At 39.8% G+C, this 16,863-nt stretch overlaps 1 protein-coding gene across 1 annotated transcript in view; it reads left to right on the top strand.

Moving 5' to 3' along the window:
- The window catches only part of LOC119428911 (sodium channel protein type 2 subunit alpha), a 79,710-nt gene extending 71,863 nt beyond the window's left edge, over window positions 1–7,847 (top strand). Inside the window, exons 25-27 of the mRNA XM_037696608.1 lie at window positions 5,829–5,933; window positions 6,003–6,273; window positions 6,375–7,847. Coding sequence (XP_037552536.1) covers window positions 5,829–5,933; window positions 6,003–6,273; window positions 6,375–7,567 — 1,569 coding nt within the window. The 3' untranslated portion in view covers window positions 7,568–7,847. The remainder of the gene's footprint in view (window positions 1–5,828; window positions 5,934–6,002; window positions 6,274–6,374) is intronic.
- The last annotated feature ends 9,016 nt before the right edge of the window (window positions 7,848–16,863 follow it).

The following is a 16,863-nucleotide window of genomic DNA, read 5'->3' as shown; positions in this document are numbered from 1 at the left end:
GGAATCCTCCGGATGCATGTAAACACAAAATCCGACTGTGTCAACGCAAATCTTTTCCTCTAATTAACATACGAAAAAACCTACGTTTCCCCCCATCGTGTCCGTGTAAATAGGGCCTAACATGCATGTTTTTGGTCTGTGGGAGGAAACCGGAGTACCCGGAGAAAACCCACGCATGCACGGAGAGAACATGCTGAAAGGCCCTCAGCCGGGATTCAATCCAGCAACCTTCTTGCTGAGGTGCAACTGCTCTACCAACTGATCCACCGTGCCGCCCTTTAAGAATGTCAACAAAAAAAAAAAGATTATTTTTCTTTCAGTCACAACAAATAAATAATTGATTTTCTTGCATTATTGATTGAAATCTGTCGCTTAGTGCAGCGGGGGGGAGGGGGGCTAGCATAGCTGTGCTTTAAAAAACCTGCACTGGCTGAGATCTGTACTATATATTTACACGCATGGACAAAAATAAATTTGGACTTTAATAGAAGTAAATCGTACCAAATGTTAAAAAGTTCACCCAATCCTCCATGTTAGCCAGGCTTCAGGGTTGCTCCACTTTTCTGCTTCATTTTTATCGGGTTATGATCAAAATATTACTTTGGTGTTTATTCCTGGTGGAGCTCTGCAGCTACACATAAGAACAAATGGAAGGAATTAAATGGCCAATCTCTGTCTTGGAAAATATAATGAGTATCTTAAACCACCTAGTTGTTACGTAAAGCTAATAAAACAGCAGATTAGAGGCTTAAAAGCTCAGATACTGTTAATTTTGATGTTAAAACCATAAAACTGCTGATACGTTTAATGGTGATGGCAAATTCTGGACCATAGCGAACAGACTAGCTGGATAATTAGAGGAGAATCTCCACCTAAAAGCAATCTACTCATGAGGTTCCCAATTAGGCTTTGTTCCTTCATACCCTATCCCAGTGGCTCTCAAACTTCTTCTTGTTGACTTTATCTTGAAAAAAGAATATACTAATTTCAGTGTTAATATTGTTTTGACTACAAGAACTAAAGCAGCAGAAACGGCGAGTCACACCAAAAGAGACACTTAGGTTGTTTTCACACCTGATAGTTCGGTAGACTCGGTTCGATTGGGGACAAAAATTCAGAACATTTGTTTACGTTTTCAGCTGGTGCAGTTTGCATTCACATTGAGTCAATCAAGCTAACCTGTTTCCCCCCTCCCCTCGCCTGTGGTGGCGCTGCACCAAGAACTACTCAAGAAAGCAACATAAAAACCTCTGAAGAAGACACTGAGCGCAACTTACTTCTGGAAATACAAACAAAAACGGAGTGGCGTCAAATTTTAGTGGCTTTAAGATTTCTGTTTTTTCATTTTTCAACAATGGACTCGGCATGAGCGGAAGATGAGGCAGCAGACCATGAAGAATGTTGTTTTTCACACAAGGCGGCTTAGACGGCTCCGTATGAGGTATTAGAAATGCGCGTTTGTTTTGGTTGTATCTACGCAAAATGCCCTGCGCTGTAATCCACTTCCTGCTTTTGGAGCGGTCTCAGGTCTGCTTGCATTCACACTGCATTCGAACCGCGCTAGAGTTTGCGTCAACTGAACCAAGACCTAGGTATTTAGACAGACCAGAGTTCGCTTTTTTGGTCCGCATCAGAGTTCGATTGCACATTCACACCTCCCCGAACGAACCGGACTTTCTAGGCAAACAGACTCCATCAGCAATGCAAGCTTTTAGAAATGAAGAATTGAGGCATGGAGGAGAACTCACCTCAGCTGGGTTGACTTGGAGCTTCAATACATAAACGTATGACGAACGTCTTCCTCGTATATTTTTTTACACGTGACAAAGAAACTCAGTGCTCCTTGACCAGAATCCTTGATTTTAGTGATACATACCTCTCTATTTTCCAAACTTATGCTTTGTTAAAGAGAAACATTAAATTATAGTAATTGATTTGTTGTATTGTCCTTAAAATAAGTTTGGTTGCAATGAGGCATTGCAACGTTAGTTCCACCTGGCTTGGCAAAAATAAAAAACATTGAGTGATGTCGCACCACCCTGGAAAGGCCTTGGCTCCTCTAAGAAACTGCACCTCACTGTTTGAGACCTACTGCCCTACCTTAACCTTAACCCCCAACTCCTTACCCTAATGTTGACCCCTTGAGAGTAAAACAAGAACATTAAAAAAAAAGCTTTAGAAGACTTTCAATTATAAGCCGTTTTTCTGGTATAAAACTTACAATACGAATTAAAATAAAATGCATAGGGTGTCATTTTGCCAGCATTTATTTTGAAAACTGCAGTACCACAAAATAATCTCAATCAAGAAAATTCCACTACTAGGTCCAGAGAGTTTTTAAATAAAAAATAAAAAAATCAAATATAAATGGTAAATGGTAAATGGACTGTACTTGTATAGCGCCTTTCTATCTTATCGAGATACTCAAAGCTCTTTACAACACAATCTGTGCCCTCATTCATACAGCACTCTACTAGATCTCCATCCATCCATTATCTTTTACCCGCTTCTTCCATTTTGGGTCACGGGGGTTGCCGGTGTACATCAATCGCTGTGCGAGGGGCGGGGTACACCCTGGACAGGTCGCAAGTCCATCACAGGGCCACATAGAGACAAACAAGTATTCGCTCTCTCATTCACACCTAGGGACAATTTAGAGTCAGCACTCAGCCTAACATGCATGTTTTTGGTCTGTGGGAGGAAACCGGAGTACCCGGAGAAAACCCACGCATACACGGAGAGAACATGCAAACTTCACCCAGAAAGGTCCCCGGACCGGGATTTGACACAGGGACCTGCTCGCTGAGAGGCAGCAGCTCTACCAGATGCGCCACCGTGCTGCCCTCTACTAGATCTCTACAAAGCTAATTGAACAAATCATTCTAAAGAGACTAATCGGAGCTTTATCACATTCATACACCGATGGGACGCACATCGGAGGCAATGAGGGGTTCCTTGTCTGCCCAGGGACACTTCGGCATGTGACTGCTGGTGTATTCGAACCCCCAACTCTTGCATTGGAGGACGACTGCTCTAACCACTCAGCCACAGCCGCCCATTAGTATCAGTATTCGGCTTCTATTCTTGTAGTGCAAAACAGTGCAAAAGATGTCAAAAGTAGTTTTAACCATATGTTTTAAACAAAAGAATATGATGTTAACAGTTTCCAGTCTTCTCACTTGAGAAATGAACAGCAACAGAGCAGCATTTTACACTGAAAACACTTAACAAAACTAAAATTCAAAATCTCGCTGTCATTTGTTAGAGTCTAAAGATTGTTGACCAAGAACACTAGCTTGTCCATAGTCTCTGGCTTTAACAGAGACCGGTGGCATGAAACAATGTTGCTACCAATGCTAAGCCCTTTCTGAAGGAGCACTCATGGCTGGAATGCTTGGCCAGCTTTGCCATTTTTGGAAAATTAGCCTGGTGCAGTCTCCCCCTGTCCAGTGGTTCAGTTTCTCAGTGGGTGTTTTCTTCCACTTTAAGGAGAACTGACACAAAATGGTGAACAGTTTCTTCTGTGGCTCTGACCAGACAGCATCTCGCAGTAAAATCACACAACGCAGCGTTCTTTTCACAGGTCAGAGAGCAGGTTTAACCCTTTTTTTAAGCACAAATGCGCTCTGTAAAGCTGACCAACGCTTACTTTAACTTTTGATGGAACACTGCGTTTTGCACATGCATCCAAATATGGCAACAGTACGGCAAGCCGGCCGTAGTTAGCTTGTAGCTTTGCTACTTACCTCACAAAAAAACAGACATTAACACAATTTATACAGTTTTCAACAAAAAAAAAAGGTAACTGTTAAATCTGACAACTGATTTTACATCAGACACAGCATTACTGCGGTTAGCCAGTGGAATACATTTTTTTAAAGCCCCAAATCTAGGAATGTGCGATATGGCATAAAATTCATATCACGATATGTATTGTGAAGGGTGGCGATAACGATATATATCGTGATATGTTTTTGGTACAAAACTTGCTAAAAAAAAATCATAGGGTGTCTTTTTGCCATCATATATTTTGAATTAAGAAAATTCCACTACTAGGTCCTGAGAGTTTTTAAATAATAAACAAATCAAGTATTAGGCATCTTGCTTGTAGTGCAAAACAATGCAAAAGATATCAAATGTAGTTTTAGTCATATGTTTTAAACAAAAAAAAATATGTTGTTAACTCTTAACAGTTTCCAGTCTCACTTAAGAAATGAACAGCATCAGAGCAGCATTTTACACTGAACACTTCACCCTCCAACCCTCTAGTGGGCGACTCCTTCCACTTTAATGGAGAGCTGACACAAAATGAGTCTGTGGCTTTGACAAGAGGGTCTCGCAGTAAAATCACACAACACAGTGTTCTTTTCACAGATCAGAGAGCAGGTTTCTCTAAAGCTGACCAATGCTTACTTTAACTTTCGATGGGGAAAAAAAAAATAACAACTTTTGATGGAACACAGCGTTTTGCGCATGTGTCAGAATACGGCAACACTACGGCAAGCTGGCTGTAGTTAGCTTGTAGATTCACTACTTAACTCTCGAAGAAAAGACTTTAACACCACTTGCGCACAGTTATCAACTAAAAAAAATAACAATTAAATCTGACAACTCTGATTTTACTTCAGACACAGCATTACTGCGGTTAGCCGGTAGAAGACAGATCACTATCGAGGCTAAATTTCTATTGTTTTTACCGTATACCGTTTATATTGCGCATTCCTACCCAAATCCCACATGAGTGGAAAAGGAAGCACCATGGACGAATTCCCGTCAACCTGGCAGCAGTGCTCGAGTACCTGACCGCCAAGATCCTGGAGCTGTTAGGAAACTCGGCTCATGACGATGGGAGGACTGGGATCATCCCCCGGCACGTTCAGCTGTCTGTTGCGACGAGGAGCTCGGCAGACTGCTGAGAGGAGTGACCATCGCTCAGGGATTAATTCTGCCCAGGATTTGGCCAGTCCTGCTGCCCAGGAGGACCGAGAGTCCTGCCGGATCTGGCAGCAAGCTGGATCTGGGTGGATGGATCAGTATCTGTGGCCAGATTCTTCGGATTCGCTTCCTATACTTCCTGCCCACAGCTGTCAGCATCTAACAACTCTTGAATGGAACCAGGACGATGAGCTACGACAACACTTAATTTCCCTTTGGGATTAATAAAGTATTTTTGAATTGAATTGAATTGAATTTGACTTGAATACAGATCTCTATCATAGGCTAAATGTCTATAATTTCTACTGTGTACCGTATATATCGCGCATTCCTAGACTTCAACATGTAGTCTGGTTCATTTAGCCTTTAATATCCCAGGCCAACATATAGACTGTATTTAGCTCAATTAGTAACAATAGGTTGACATGGTGGGACAGTGTTTATAGTTGTTGCCTCACAACAAGAAGGTTGCAGGTTCAACCTGTCTGCAATCTTACTGTGTGGAAAGTGTGCTGTTAAGGGAGTCAGGAAGATTTTTATTGTCATTTTGGTCGTAAAATGGTGATACAGTAAACAAGTGAAGCAAGACAACAGTCCTCTGGGGTCACAATACTAAATAAAACACAATATACATAATACGGACGTTCAAAAATTAAACGTTCACAGGTCATACATTTAAAGATGGTACTAGGTCATCACAAATTAGCGAGGGCAGACCTTGCCGTTCTCAGTTAAATGCAGATGCCTATTTGGTGTCTAAATCTAGTTTGAGGCATTTTTAAGTTTTAGAAAGAAAAAAAGAGTATCCCATTTTAGTTTAGACATCATCTCACCCCTGACACAAAAGATCACAGAATGTGGTTGTAACCAGATTTCGTGTGTGTTCCCTTCACTTTGGAGGCCAGGACATCTTCATGACAGAGGAACAGAAGAAATACTACAACGCCATGAAGAAGCTGGGTTCCAAGAAACCGCAAAAGCCTATTCCTAGGCCAACGGTAAGTTCAGTTTCTTGTCAGACTCCAAATGAAGGCATACAATGAATAGCATCTTTCTTTTTCTTTCAGAATGCATTTCAAGGCTTCGTGTTTGACTGCATCACAAAGCAGGCGTTTGACATTGTAATCATGATCCTCATCTGCCTTAACATGGTGACCATGATGGTAGAAACAGATGACCAGACAAAAGAGATGGACAGGATCCTTTACTGGATTAACCTGGTTTTCATTGTGCTCTTCACTGGGGAGTGTGCGCTCAAGATGATCTCGTTGCGTCACTATTACTTCACCATTGGTTGGAACATCTTTGACTTTGTGGTGGTGATCCTTTCGATTGTAGGTAAGGTTATATTTCAAGGTGCTTCAACTTGATGGTTGATTTTTTTAAATATTTTATTTAGGAAATCACATGGTTGAATCTTCTAACTTCTTTCTTTCCAGGTATGTTTTTATCTGAGGTTATTGAGAAGTACTTTGTGTCTCCAACGCTGTTCCGAGTGATACGACTCGCCCGGATAGGTCGCATTCTTCGCCTTATCAAAGGTGCCAAGGGCATCCGGACGCTCCTCTTTGCCTTGATGATGTCACTACCTGCCCTGTTCAACATTGGCCTTCTACTCTTCCTGGTTATGTTCATCTATGCCATCTTTGCCATGTCCAACTTTGCTTACGTCAAAAGGGAGTCAGGGATCGATGACATGTTCAATTTTGAGACCTTCGGGAACAGTATGATCTGTTTGTTTCAGATTACAACCTCAGCTGGGTGGGACGGACTGTTGGCACCCATACTTAACAAGAGGGAACCTGACTGTGACAGTCAAATGGAACACCCAGGAAACTTGTACAAGGGCAACTGTGGTAACCCTTCAGTGGGCATCTTTTTCTTTGTTAGCTACATCATCATTTGCTTTCTCATTGTGGTTAACATGTACATTGCCGTCATCCTGGAGAACTTTAGCGTGGCTACAGAGGAAAGTGCTGAGCCGCTGAGCGAGGACGATTTTGAGATGTTCTACGAGGTGTGGGAACGCTTCGACCCTGACGCCACTCAGTTTGTAGAGTACAGCAAGCTCTCAAACTTTGCAGATGCTCTAGACCCACCGTTACGCATTCCCAAGCCTAATATGATCCAGCTCATAACGATGGACCTGCCGATGGTGAGTGGCGAGCGCATCCACTGCCTTGACATCCTGTTTGCTTTCACCAAGCGAGTGTTGGGAGAAGGCGGTGAGATGGACATGTTACGTGGACAGATGGAGGAGCGCTTCATGGCCTCCAACCCCTCCAAGGTTTCCTACGAGCCCATTACCACCACCCTGCGCCGCAAGCAGGAGGAAATGGCTGCCGTAATTATCCAGAGAGCCTTCCGCCACTACATGATCCGCCAGGCCATGAAAAAGGCCTCCGCCCTCTACAAGGAGAAGCTAAAGGAGGGCGTTCGCGACCCAGACAAGGATGTGATGGTCATCAGCAAGTTCAACGAAAACTCCACGTCGGATAAAACAGACGTGACTCCTTCCACGGCCTCCCCGCCCTCCTACAACAGTGTGACGAAGTCAGACAAGGACAAATACGAAAAAGAAAACCGGGAAAAGGAAAACAAAGGGAAAGACTTGAAAGACAAAAAGAAATAGACTTCTAAAAATATGGAACAATTAAATATAATGCATCAGATCTATGAGAGACATTTGTTTACAGCTTCTAGAGGAGGTAGATAAATGTGTGCTTGTCTGTTGATTGTTCAGAGATGAGGAATGCTGATTTGAGAAAGCCCTAAAAAGGGAGTGGATATGTTGGAAATATATATAAATATGTGGGTTCTTCCCAGAGGGGGGAAATGGAAGCAAGTTATTCAGCTGACACTGCCAGAGGTTGACTGATACATAGAGCAGACTCTCTTCAAAACGCTTGTGGTTTTTTCTTTTGGTTGTCGTTACTATGACACACTTGAGTGTACTGTTAATTTGTCTGTAGCTAGTGCTGCTGCTACTACAAATCCAGTGTCTTGAATTTTTAAAAGTGCTGTATGACAACAGGTTTTCTGTATACTTTTGATTCAATTCCCTTTTTTTAGGTTCTTTTTTATGAAAAGGAATGTTCTTTTTTCCATAATTTTTTTTTTTTTTTAATTTACTTCGGTGCATCGGTTTTGAGAATGTGTCCACTGCTTTCAATGTTGTACAATCACCAAGAGCAGAAAAGGTTGCTGCTGGAAACTACAACCATAAAACTCGTACAGCGCAGGGCCAGAACCAGAACACCCACGGTTCCTACGGTATAAGAAGCTGAAACAAGCTGCTGGAGTGCAACGATCAAATATCGTGAATTCACCGATGACGGCGTCCCAATTGGAGGTTGTTAAAACCTGGATTGTGCTTTTATCTGAGCTGCCATGTCCTTGTTTCATTAAACACCAACGAATTCCGTCTAAATGCTGAAAAGCTGAATGTATGCAAGTTGGAGGAATGAGACGCATTCTTAAAAGAACTTGGGGAAACGTTCTTGGTTGCCTTTTTTGCCAAGATTTCGATGACGCAATTGGCACCACTCATGCCTAGGCTAGAAAAAAGCAGCGATTCATCCTTGTCCTTGGAGTAAAGTATAGAAATGTACCCAGCTGTGGATTTTAAGACTGAAAGTCAGACTGTTGATGTGATCGGTGTCTGATTTTACCCTCAGTGTAAACTTGGTCCGCTCACTGGAAGTCGTAACTACACGTCACCTCAGCAAAGAACACCAAAATCATTTTTAGTTTTGTAAAGGTTTTAGCTATATTGTTTGGCATAATTAAAGCCTTCTGCGATTAAAAAAAACTTCCCCTACATAGATCACGTTAGCATTAGCTTATTAGTGTAGAGAACAGAGGAAGGACCAGAAAACGTTTTTAATTAAAAAGAAAAATAAGGATACATTGTTAGCACTGCTAATGCTAGCTAATTTCAGCACAGTTTCAGCGATAGATATAAGCTCTCAACACAGAGATAAGGTAGAATTTGTAAATAAAATATAAACCTAAATTATGGATATAAACCAGGCTTAATTTGTAAACCAATCAATGCCGTAACGCAAATAGCGGGCAAGGTGGGGGGTTTGGTTGCGGGAGGGTCTGGGGGTACTCCCCCATAAAATTTAGAATAAAGTAGATGCGATTTCCTGCATTTTGATGTATTTTAACGGGTTGTTAAACATCTAACTTTACCTACATTTGTAAAACACTCCGCTTCTGTCAAGCATCGTACGCCTTTCCCCTGACGGGTCCGAGCCCGACTCCGCTGAATTCACTGTCCTCCTGGTTGTTGTCCAACTCCAGATGTGAAACCTCCAGGCGCCTCCTCTGTCTGTTCATGGCAGCTGCCTGTGGACTCCTGCCCACATGACTGCCTGGTTAGTTCAGCACTCACCACAACCACCAGAGGCGGATTGGCCATCAGGAACACTGGGACATTTCCCGGTGGCCTGGCCCGCTCAGTGATCGCCGAGGGGCTCGACCAAAGACTCGATTCGGGTCATGCTTGATTATTTTAAATAAACAATCCATGCCACTCACTCATGTATCCACCTCACTGAAGCTCGTGGGGGGGGGGGGGGGGGGTGTTGTCTTTCCCCATCGCTACTTCTCAGAGAGCTAAAGCCATTTTGACACATACAGAGCTGAAATTTGGTGAGGTTTTAGCTGAGAACATTCCCTATCACGTACTGAATCCAAATCAAAAATCCAACATGGCCGCCTTAGCTAAAAGAGGAAAAAATACCATAACTGCCTTTTTCTTTTTTAAGAGCTATTCAGCTGAAATTTGGCATATTCGTAGCTAAGAACGATCCCTAATAGACTCTGACTGAAAATCAAAAATCCAAGATGGTCGTCTTAGCTAAAAGAGAAAATATACCACAACTCTGCCATTTTTAGAGCAATTCAGCTGAAATTTGGTATACTGGTAGTTGAGAGCGAACTCCAACACATTACTGTCAAATTAACCATTTCAATTGGCAGCAGCCTGGCAGTCCCCATCAAAGTTTCTCCAGGAACTTTCCTGTTTGTCTTTCGTCAACTTTAATGCAGTCCAAACCGCAACATGTCCCCCCCACAAATGTTTTATCAAAAAAGACCGGCTCAGCACCGTGATGTGTGCTGTTACTTTAATTGGCGTTTCGAGTTGCCATGACGATGTAATTTGCAAACAAATACGCCATTTTCCCATACGAAACGCCTGACACAACACTCCTCGCGCTAACGGTGAGGTCACATGACTTAAGAGTGTAGAGAAACAGAAACCCGTTGTTGGATTTGTTTGAAACTCGCAGAAAGTAAACAGATGTATCTCTAGAGCTGATTAACGTTTGGAGCCATTTTGATTCAAGATGGCTGCCACAGTTATCTTAGCAAACACAACGTTGACTATAATTCATTGAATTTTTGTCACGTTGAGCTGAAATTTGGTTTAGTGGTAGCTAAGAGCAACCCCCAACACTTAGTACTGTCAAATTAAAACTTTAAATTGGCAGCAGCCCGTCATAGTTTCTCCGGGAACTTTACATTTTCTTTTTTTTACTGCCTTTCCCTTTGACGAGCGTCTAGCGTAGAAAGATTATACGAGTCGTAACCTGTCAGGAATACTCGGTTCAGATACTTGACAGGCAAAAACGTTGACATTGATTATCATTTTTATTTTATAGGGACAAACCTATAAAAAACGGTGCCAATGTAAGAGTGGTGTTAATACTCTCATCTATGTCTTGGCAGCAACGTTAACCTTCCTGCTGTTCTTGGGTCAAAAGACCCTCAAGGGGTTAAACCGCGACTTTCCCAAAAAGCTTCGCCGCAGTTCAACCTGCTCTTGTGTCGCAGCGCCCCCTGCGCTCGCCGCGCTCCCATTTATCCTCCTCTGCCCCACAGAGCTCCTGTAAAGAAAAAAAGAATAGAAAACCCTTTCTAACCCTTCTGAGCCAGGACCTGGCGATATGTCACGTATAAAAGCCGTAGTGTCACCCATGTTTGTTTGCCGTTCGTGTGGTTTCGGTTGAGAAGCGAGTGGTTTCCATGTCGTGGTTGGGTTTGTAAATATTCTAGCTGTTCGGGCCCACAGTATGCATCACACTTACATTTGATGTAAGAGCACTTTTTATCCCCACTGCTATGTAACGCCGCGAGTGGCTGTCGTCCACGGACGTGCGTGTGTGTTTGTATTAACTGGGAGAAAGATGTCCGCATCTGTATCTTTATTTGAACGACGATGTCCGGGCTCTGCAGGTCGCTTCTGTTCTACCGATTATAAATACCATTTTTACTGTACATACCATCAAGTCTTCAGAATTGTTTTGTTTGTTTTTTCTAGAAGAGGTTTTTTTTTCTGCAATGGTAACACGATGAAACACATGTATGGTCCCCGTGTGTGTTTAAGATCCAACCCACGAAGCAATCAGCAGCCGTCTCTCATCGCCGCTTCGCGTAGTGTTTTAGTGAACTGCATGCAGGAAGTGACTACCGTCCGCTCATATGGCCTCATTTTAAAGCCAAAAAATAAAGGAAATATTTTTTGTAAGTGCGTGTTTTTTTTTTGTTTTTTTTTTACGATTCAGTTTCGTTTGAAAGGTTTTTAATTAAACTTATTTTTCTGTGAGTGATGTTTCTATGGAAGATGATTAGGGCCACGCGGAAATTATTATTTATTTGGTTTTTTTTTTTTTTTTTCAAGATTCTGACTGAATCTCATAATTCTGGTTATTTTTATTTATTTTAAATTGTGACAGTTAAATTTTAAAAAGTCAAAATTCTGAGATTAAAGACAGAATCCTGACTTTAATTTCAGAATTTTGACTTAAATGTCAGATTTGTAAGATTCTGAGAGTTGTCAAAATTCTGACTAAAATGTTCAAATTCTGACTTTTTTTTTTCCTGATTTCTCAGATCAAAGTCATAATTTTAATTTATCTCGGATTTCTGAGGGGGAAGTTAAGAGTTTTGTCATTACAGATCTGAGAAAAAATGTCAGAATTTGGACTTTAATCTGAGAATTTTGATTTAATCATGATTTTTTTTTTTACTCTTGATAATGATGTCAAAATTCTAACTCTAAGCCTGTTTTCTCAGAATTCAGAGTTTAAAGTCAGAATTCTAAAAATAATAATAATAATCACCATGCACTTATCAGCTTTATGGCACTAATCATCTTCCGTACTTTAAATTGATGATTTAAAAAAAAAAAACATGATTGCTTTCCAGGCTGAGCAGGATCATTCATGTGCTTCATGTTCATGTTACACTGAACTCTGTATACATTTGCAAAATGTGACACGTGACTTTTTTTCTTTTTCTTCTGTTATAACCAAAGATGTGGCAACAAAACACAAAATCTAGATTTCCAAAATAAAACCTATTTTGGGAAGCGCAGTTTGCATTAAAGATGCCTTCATTTGGTGTGGAGAGCTGTGAGGGGAGAGCCTCTGGACGTCCACCCACGTCTGAAGACGGACTTCAGAACGAACCTGGAACCACAAAGAAGAACCCCAGAACTGAATCCTCGCAGTACAACGTGTTTAATATTGACAGACGGAAAAAAATAATCCAAAAACAATCGAGTTCAGTTTCAGTGGATTGATTATAGTCTTAGCGTTTACGTTTTACGTTGTTGCTACATCAGCACACCTTCAGCTGTTTTAAGCGCTCGTATCAAAAACATTCAGCTTGTCGTATGGACGAGCTGAATGTTTAACTTTTTGGTTTTTATATATTTTTTGAGTTTTTGAAATATTTAACTGTTTAAATGTACAATTTAAAAAAAAAAAAAAAACCATCCCGACAGCAATTAATCCATTTTATGGCACTAATCATCTTCCGTACTTATCCTTTTTTTTTTTTTTTTACACAGAGCATTCAAATCCTTATTTTTTTCTTTCAAGTCTACTTCAGTATACTTGAATACATTTTAGCCTTTACCTAATGTTTGGCTGGTTTTAGCTTAAAGCTGTTGCTTTGCTAGTCCAGTCTTTTAGTTGCCGTGTTGTCAGTCTTGGCTTTTAGCTACAACTTTGCTGATCTCACTTTGAGCCATTCTTTTAGCTGATTTTCGCTTTTAGCTACAATTTTTGGTGTCTGTGGCTAATAGCTACTGTTTTCTTTTATTTCAGCCATCAGCTTTTGGTTAGTTTATTTTAACCTTTAGTTATAAGCTTATTTAACCCTTCAGTTTTTGTTTTGCTTATGTTTATATTAACTTTTTTGTTGCATTTTAGCATTAGCTTTTCTTTAACTTTGTTTAGCTTATTTTAGCATTAGCTTTTGTTTAGCTTTATTTAGGATTAGTTTTTTAGCCTATTTTAGCGCAATCTTTTGTTTAACTTGTTTTAGACTGTAGCTTTTAATAGCCTTTTCTAGTCTTTAGCTTTGTTTATCCCACTTTAGCATTAGCTTTTGTTTAGCTTATTTTAGCATTAGCTTTTGTTTAGCTTATTTTCACATTAGCTTTTGTTTATCCTATTTTAGCATTAGGTTGTTTTTTTTTTTACCTTATTTTAGACTGCAGCATTTAATTAGCCTTTTCTGAGCTTTAGCATTGTTTAGCCCATATTAGCATTAGCTTTTGTTTAGCCTATCCATCCATTACCTTTTACCCACTTCTTCCATTTTGGGTCATGGGGGTCACCGGTGCCCATTGTTTAACTTATTTTAGACTTTTCTAGTCTTTAGCTTTGATTTGCTTAGTTTAGCATTTAACATTGGCTTATTTTAGCATTGAGCTTATTTTAGCTTTAAGTTTTAGCGTTTTACTTTTTACTTATAGTTTTGTAGCTTTTGTTTTGCTTAATTTAGTCTTTGGAAAGCCTACACAAGCCTTTGGCTTTCGTTGAGCTTATTTTAACTTTGTTTTATTTAACTTTAGCATTTCTTTGACCTATTTTAGCCTGTAGCTTTCAATTAGCATATTCTAGCATTAGCTTTTGTTGAGCCTTTTTAGCTAAATTTAGCATTAGCTTTTGTTTAGCCTAGCTTTGCTTAATTAGTTGTCGTTTTTGTTCTGATTGATTTAATAAATCCAATTTTGCTTCAGATTTTAACACATTTTCTAGTAAAGTGACTATTTTAAAATTGAAATAATCATTTATTTTAATTAAAAATAAATAAAATATCAGTACAGTGAAGTGCTCAGCGTTCCCCAGCATTTTCTGTGAAAGTCCCTTTTTGTTCCTTTTCACCATCCGAGGATGTTTCTATTCAACTTTAAGGAGCATCAAGGCTGGGGTGACATCATCGGTTTACGTCTCCACATGTTGCTCAAACCACTTCTGTCCACGCTTAAAGACGTCCCCGTGTCTCCTGAGGATGGTTCGGAGTCAGGTCCACGTCTCCCCCTCGCTCGCATGCGATGCTTCGAGAACCAGGAAGGAGACGGAGGTGGGATGCTGAGACAGCCTCACCCTCTCCATGCTTTGCTTCTCCTCTCTTTCACTGTTGCCTGGCAACCAGACATCACAGCTCCACAGTCTGATTGATCAGCACTGTTCCTGAGCTGGCTTACCCATAATCCTTTGCAGGGGTAAAAAGGCAAACAGGCACTCCCTTCCGTCCTCCGAGCCACAGAATGCCCTGTTGAATGGATTATGTAAGAAAAGGGTGAAGGTCAAACGATGACCTTGTGTTCTCAGATGAAACCAGCCTGTGGCAGATGTATTGTTAGAGGAGCATGAAGCACAGCTGGGTTTACATTACCCAGAACCTGCAGTGGACTAATTATGTGGTTATGCTGTGAGTCATGATATATATTTTTACAGAAATGACTAAAAGCTTCCACCTGTCCTGGACTGATCCAGACCCAGGCAGGACTCTGTGTTTAGCTCAGCAGTGCCCCCTGGAGGCCAAAGAAAGCAACAACATCCAAACACAACCGTCACAAAGCAGCAAAGATTCTTCCAGAAGTGGCAAATTGTCCTGAAGAGAACTAAAAAGTCACATTTTGGTCACTTTTAGGCATAAAATAACTAACGTCAGCTTTGAATTGACATACGGCTCAATGGTTTTTTATTTTAAAACCACTTTTGTTGAAAATGTTTGACTTAAAATACAAAAACTTTAGGGTTTTTTTTTGTCTTTAATGACAAAATTTCAACAGATTAGCAAAAAAAAAACCCATAAAATTCTGTTTTCCGACACTCCGTTTAAGTATCTTAATGTAACACTATTGACAAAACTATTTATTTATTTTTAAACCTTTTTTTTTATTATTATTTTACCAGGAAATAAATCCATTGAGATTATTAATCTCTTTTACAAGGATCTCCTGGGCAAGGTGCAAACAAGCCATTACATTTACAGCAATAGTCATAATAACAGTAATATGTACAACAATATATCCAGTAATGTGACATAAAATACAATGAAAGTTTTAAAAAAGGTCACAAGTTGAGACACTTAAACGTTATAGGTGCAAGATGTGACTAAAACCTCCTGATAGTTTTTGTTTAAAACTAACTAACTTCAACTTAAGCTGCAGATCATTCCAAGACCATGAGCCGACATAGGACAAACTCATCTTTGCTAACTCTGTGCACACTTACCGTAAACCACAACCAGCTTCTGGTCCTGAGACTGTGTTCTGTGAAATGAACTTGGAGTAGTTAAATGATGGTCATTTACCTAAAATGGCTTTGTAAATGTAACTATACCAATGCTTCATCCTTCGATTATTGAGTGAATCCAGCAATGGCATATGAAGTACAATGGTGAGTCCTAAAGGGTGAACCTGTTGTACCTCAGAGCAGCATGCTAAATGGTCTCCAGTTTAGCCAAGGTAGTGGGAGAGGCAAATCTATAGACCGTGTCTCCGTAATCCAGCTGTGATAAAAACAAACTTGTTACAAACCGCTAACGAAAAGAAATACAAATAAATAAATAAAAATCAGTCTATACTAAAAATTTAGAGCAAATTTTAGCTTTTTTTTTTACATATATAATGTGATGTTTAAAATTACGATCTTTATCCAGTCACATACAAAGATATTTGTATGTGTACAATCTGTATGATATCAACACAACTTTGGTTTTTCTAGCATTCAGTACTAACTTTGAATCATGAATAGCATTCTGTAAGGTGTTGAAATCAGTCTGAAAGTTAAGCTGATCACAGATTTGACTAATATTGAGTAAAAAGATAAAGGGCCCTAAAATAGACCCTTGTGGGACCCCTTTGTTCATTGTGAAAACCTGAGCCAAATCAAACAAACTGAGCGCATTTAGTTAAGTAGCCGTTAAACCAACTAATTATGTTCATATTAAAGCCAAGTTTTTGTATGTTTTTATAAATATGAAAAGTATAGGAAAAAACATGTTAAAACAAAGTTACCAATGCTATGTGCGGAGATTTGCTAGCTCAAAGCTAATTTGCAAACTTAGTTCTCATTTGTTTTCTACAAAGAAAATAAAGATCTCCAAAATCACCAATATAATGGAAAATTACACAAGCAAAATATATTTGTATTAGGTTTTTTTCACATGTTCACAGCAAGAAATGTGTTAGCTCCCTGCAATGTTACACAGCTATATACTGTACTAACAGCAGGATGCTAGCATGCTAACTGAAATTGCAACGTTTACTTAATATTATGATTTTTGTTTTCCATATTTAAACAAAAACACTATCTACAGTGTATTTGTACAGCTTTATTCACCTATTTGCTTCTGCAGAAAGAAATAATTTATATTTCTTTAACATTTTGATAACTTAACAAGCTAGCTGCTAACCGTTTTTGTTAGCAGCTTAGCATGTTGAATACGAATGGGCTGTTAGAGTTAAGTGAAGGCAAAAAACACAATATTAGTTCAAATATGTAACAAAAATCAGGTGTTATAAAGAGGAAGCCATGTAAAAACTGGTTTAAGAAATGTTTATTATGGCATTTGTCACAAAAACAATTTGTTCAGTAGAGAATAATACTGCTA

The sequence above is a fragment of the Nematolebias whitei genome, chromosome 23 (genome assembly GCF_014905685.2).
Source record: "Nematolebias whitei isolate Nwh7 chromosome 23, NemWhi1, whole genome shotgun sequence".
Taxonomy (NCBI): Eukaryota; Metazoa; Chordata; class Actinopteri; order Cyprinodontiformes; family Rivulidae; genus Nematolebias; species Nematolebias whitei.
Note: the sequence above shows the minus strand (reverse complement) of the source record. Positions and strands in the feature narration are given on the sequence as shown.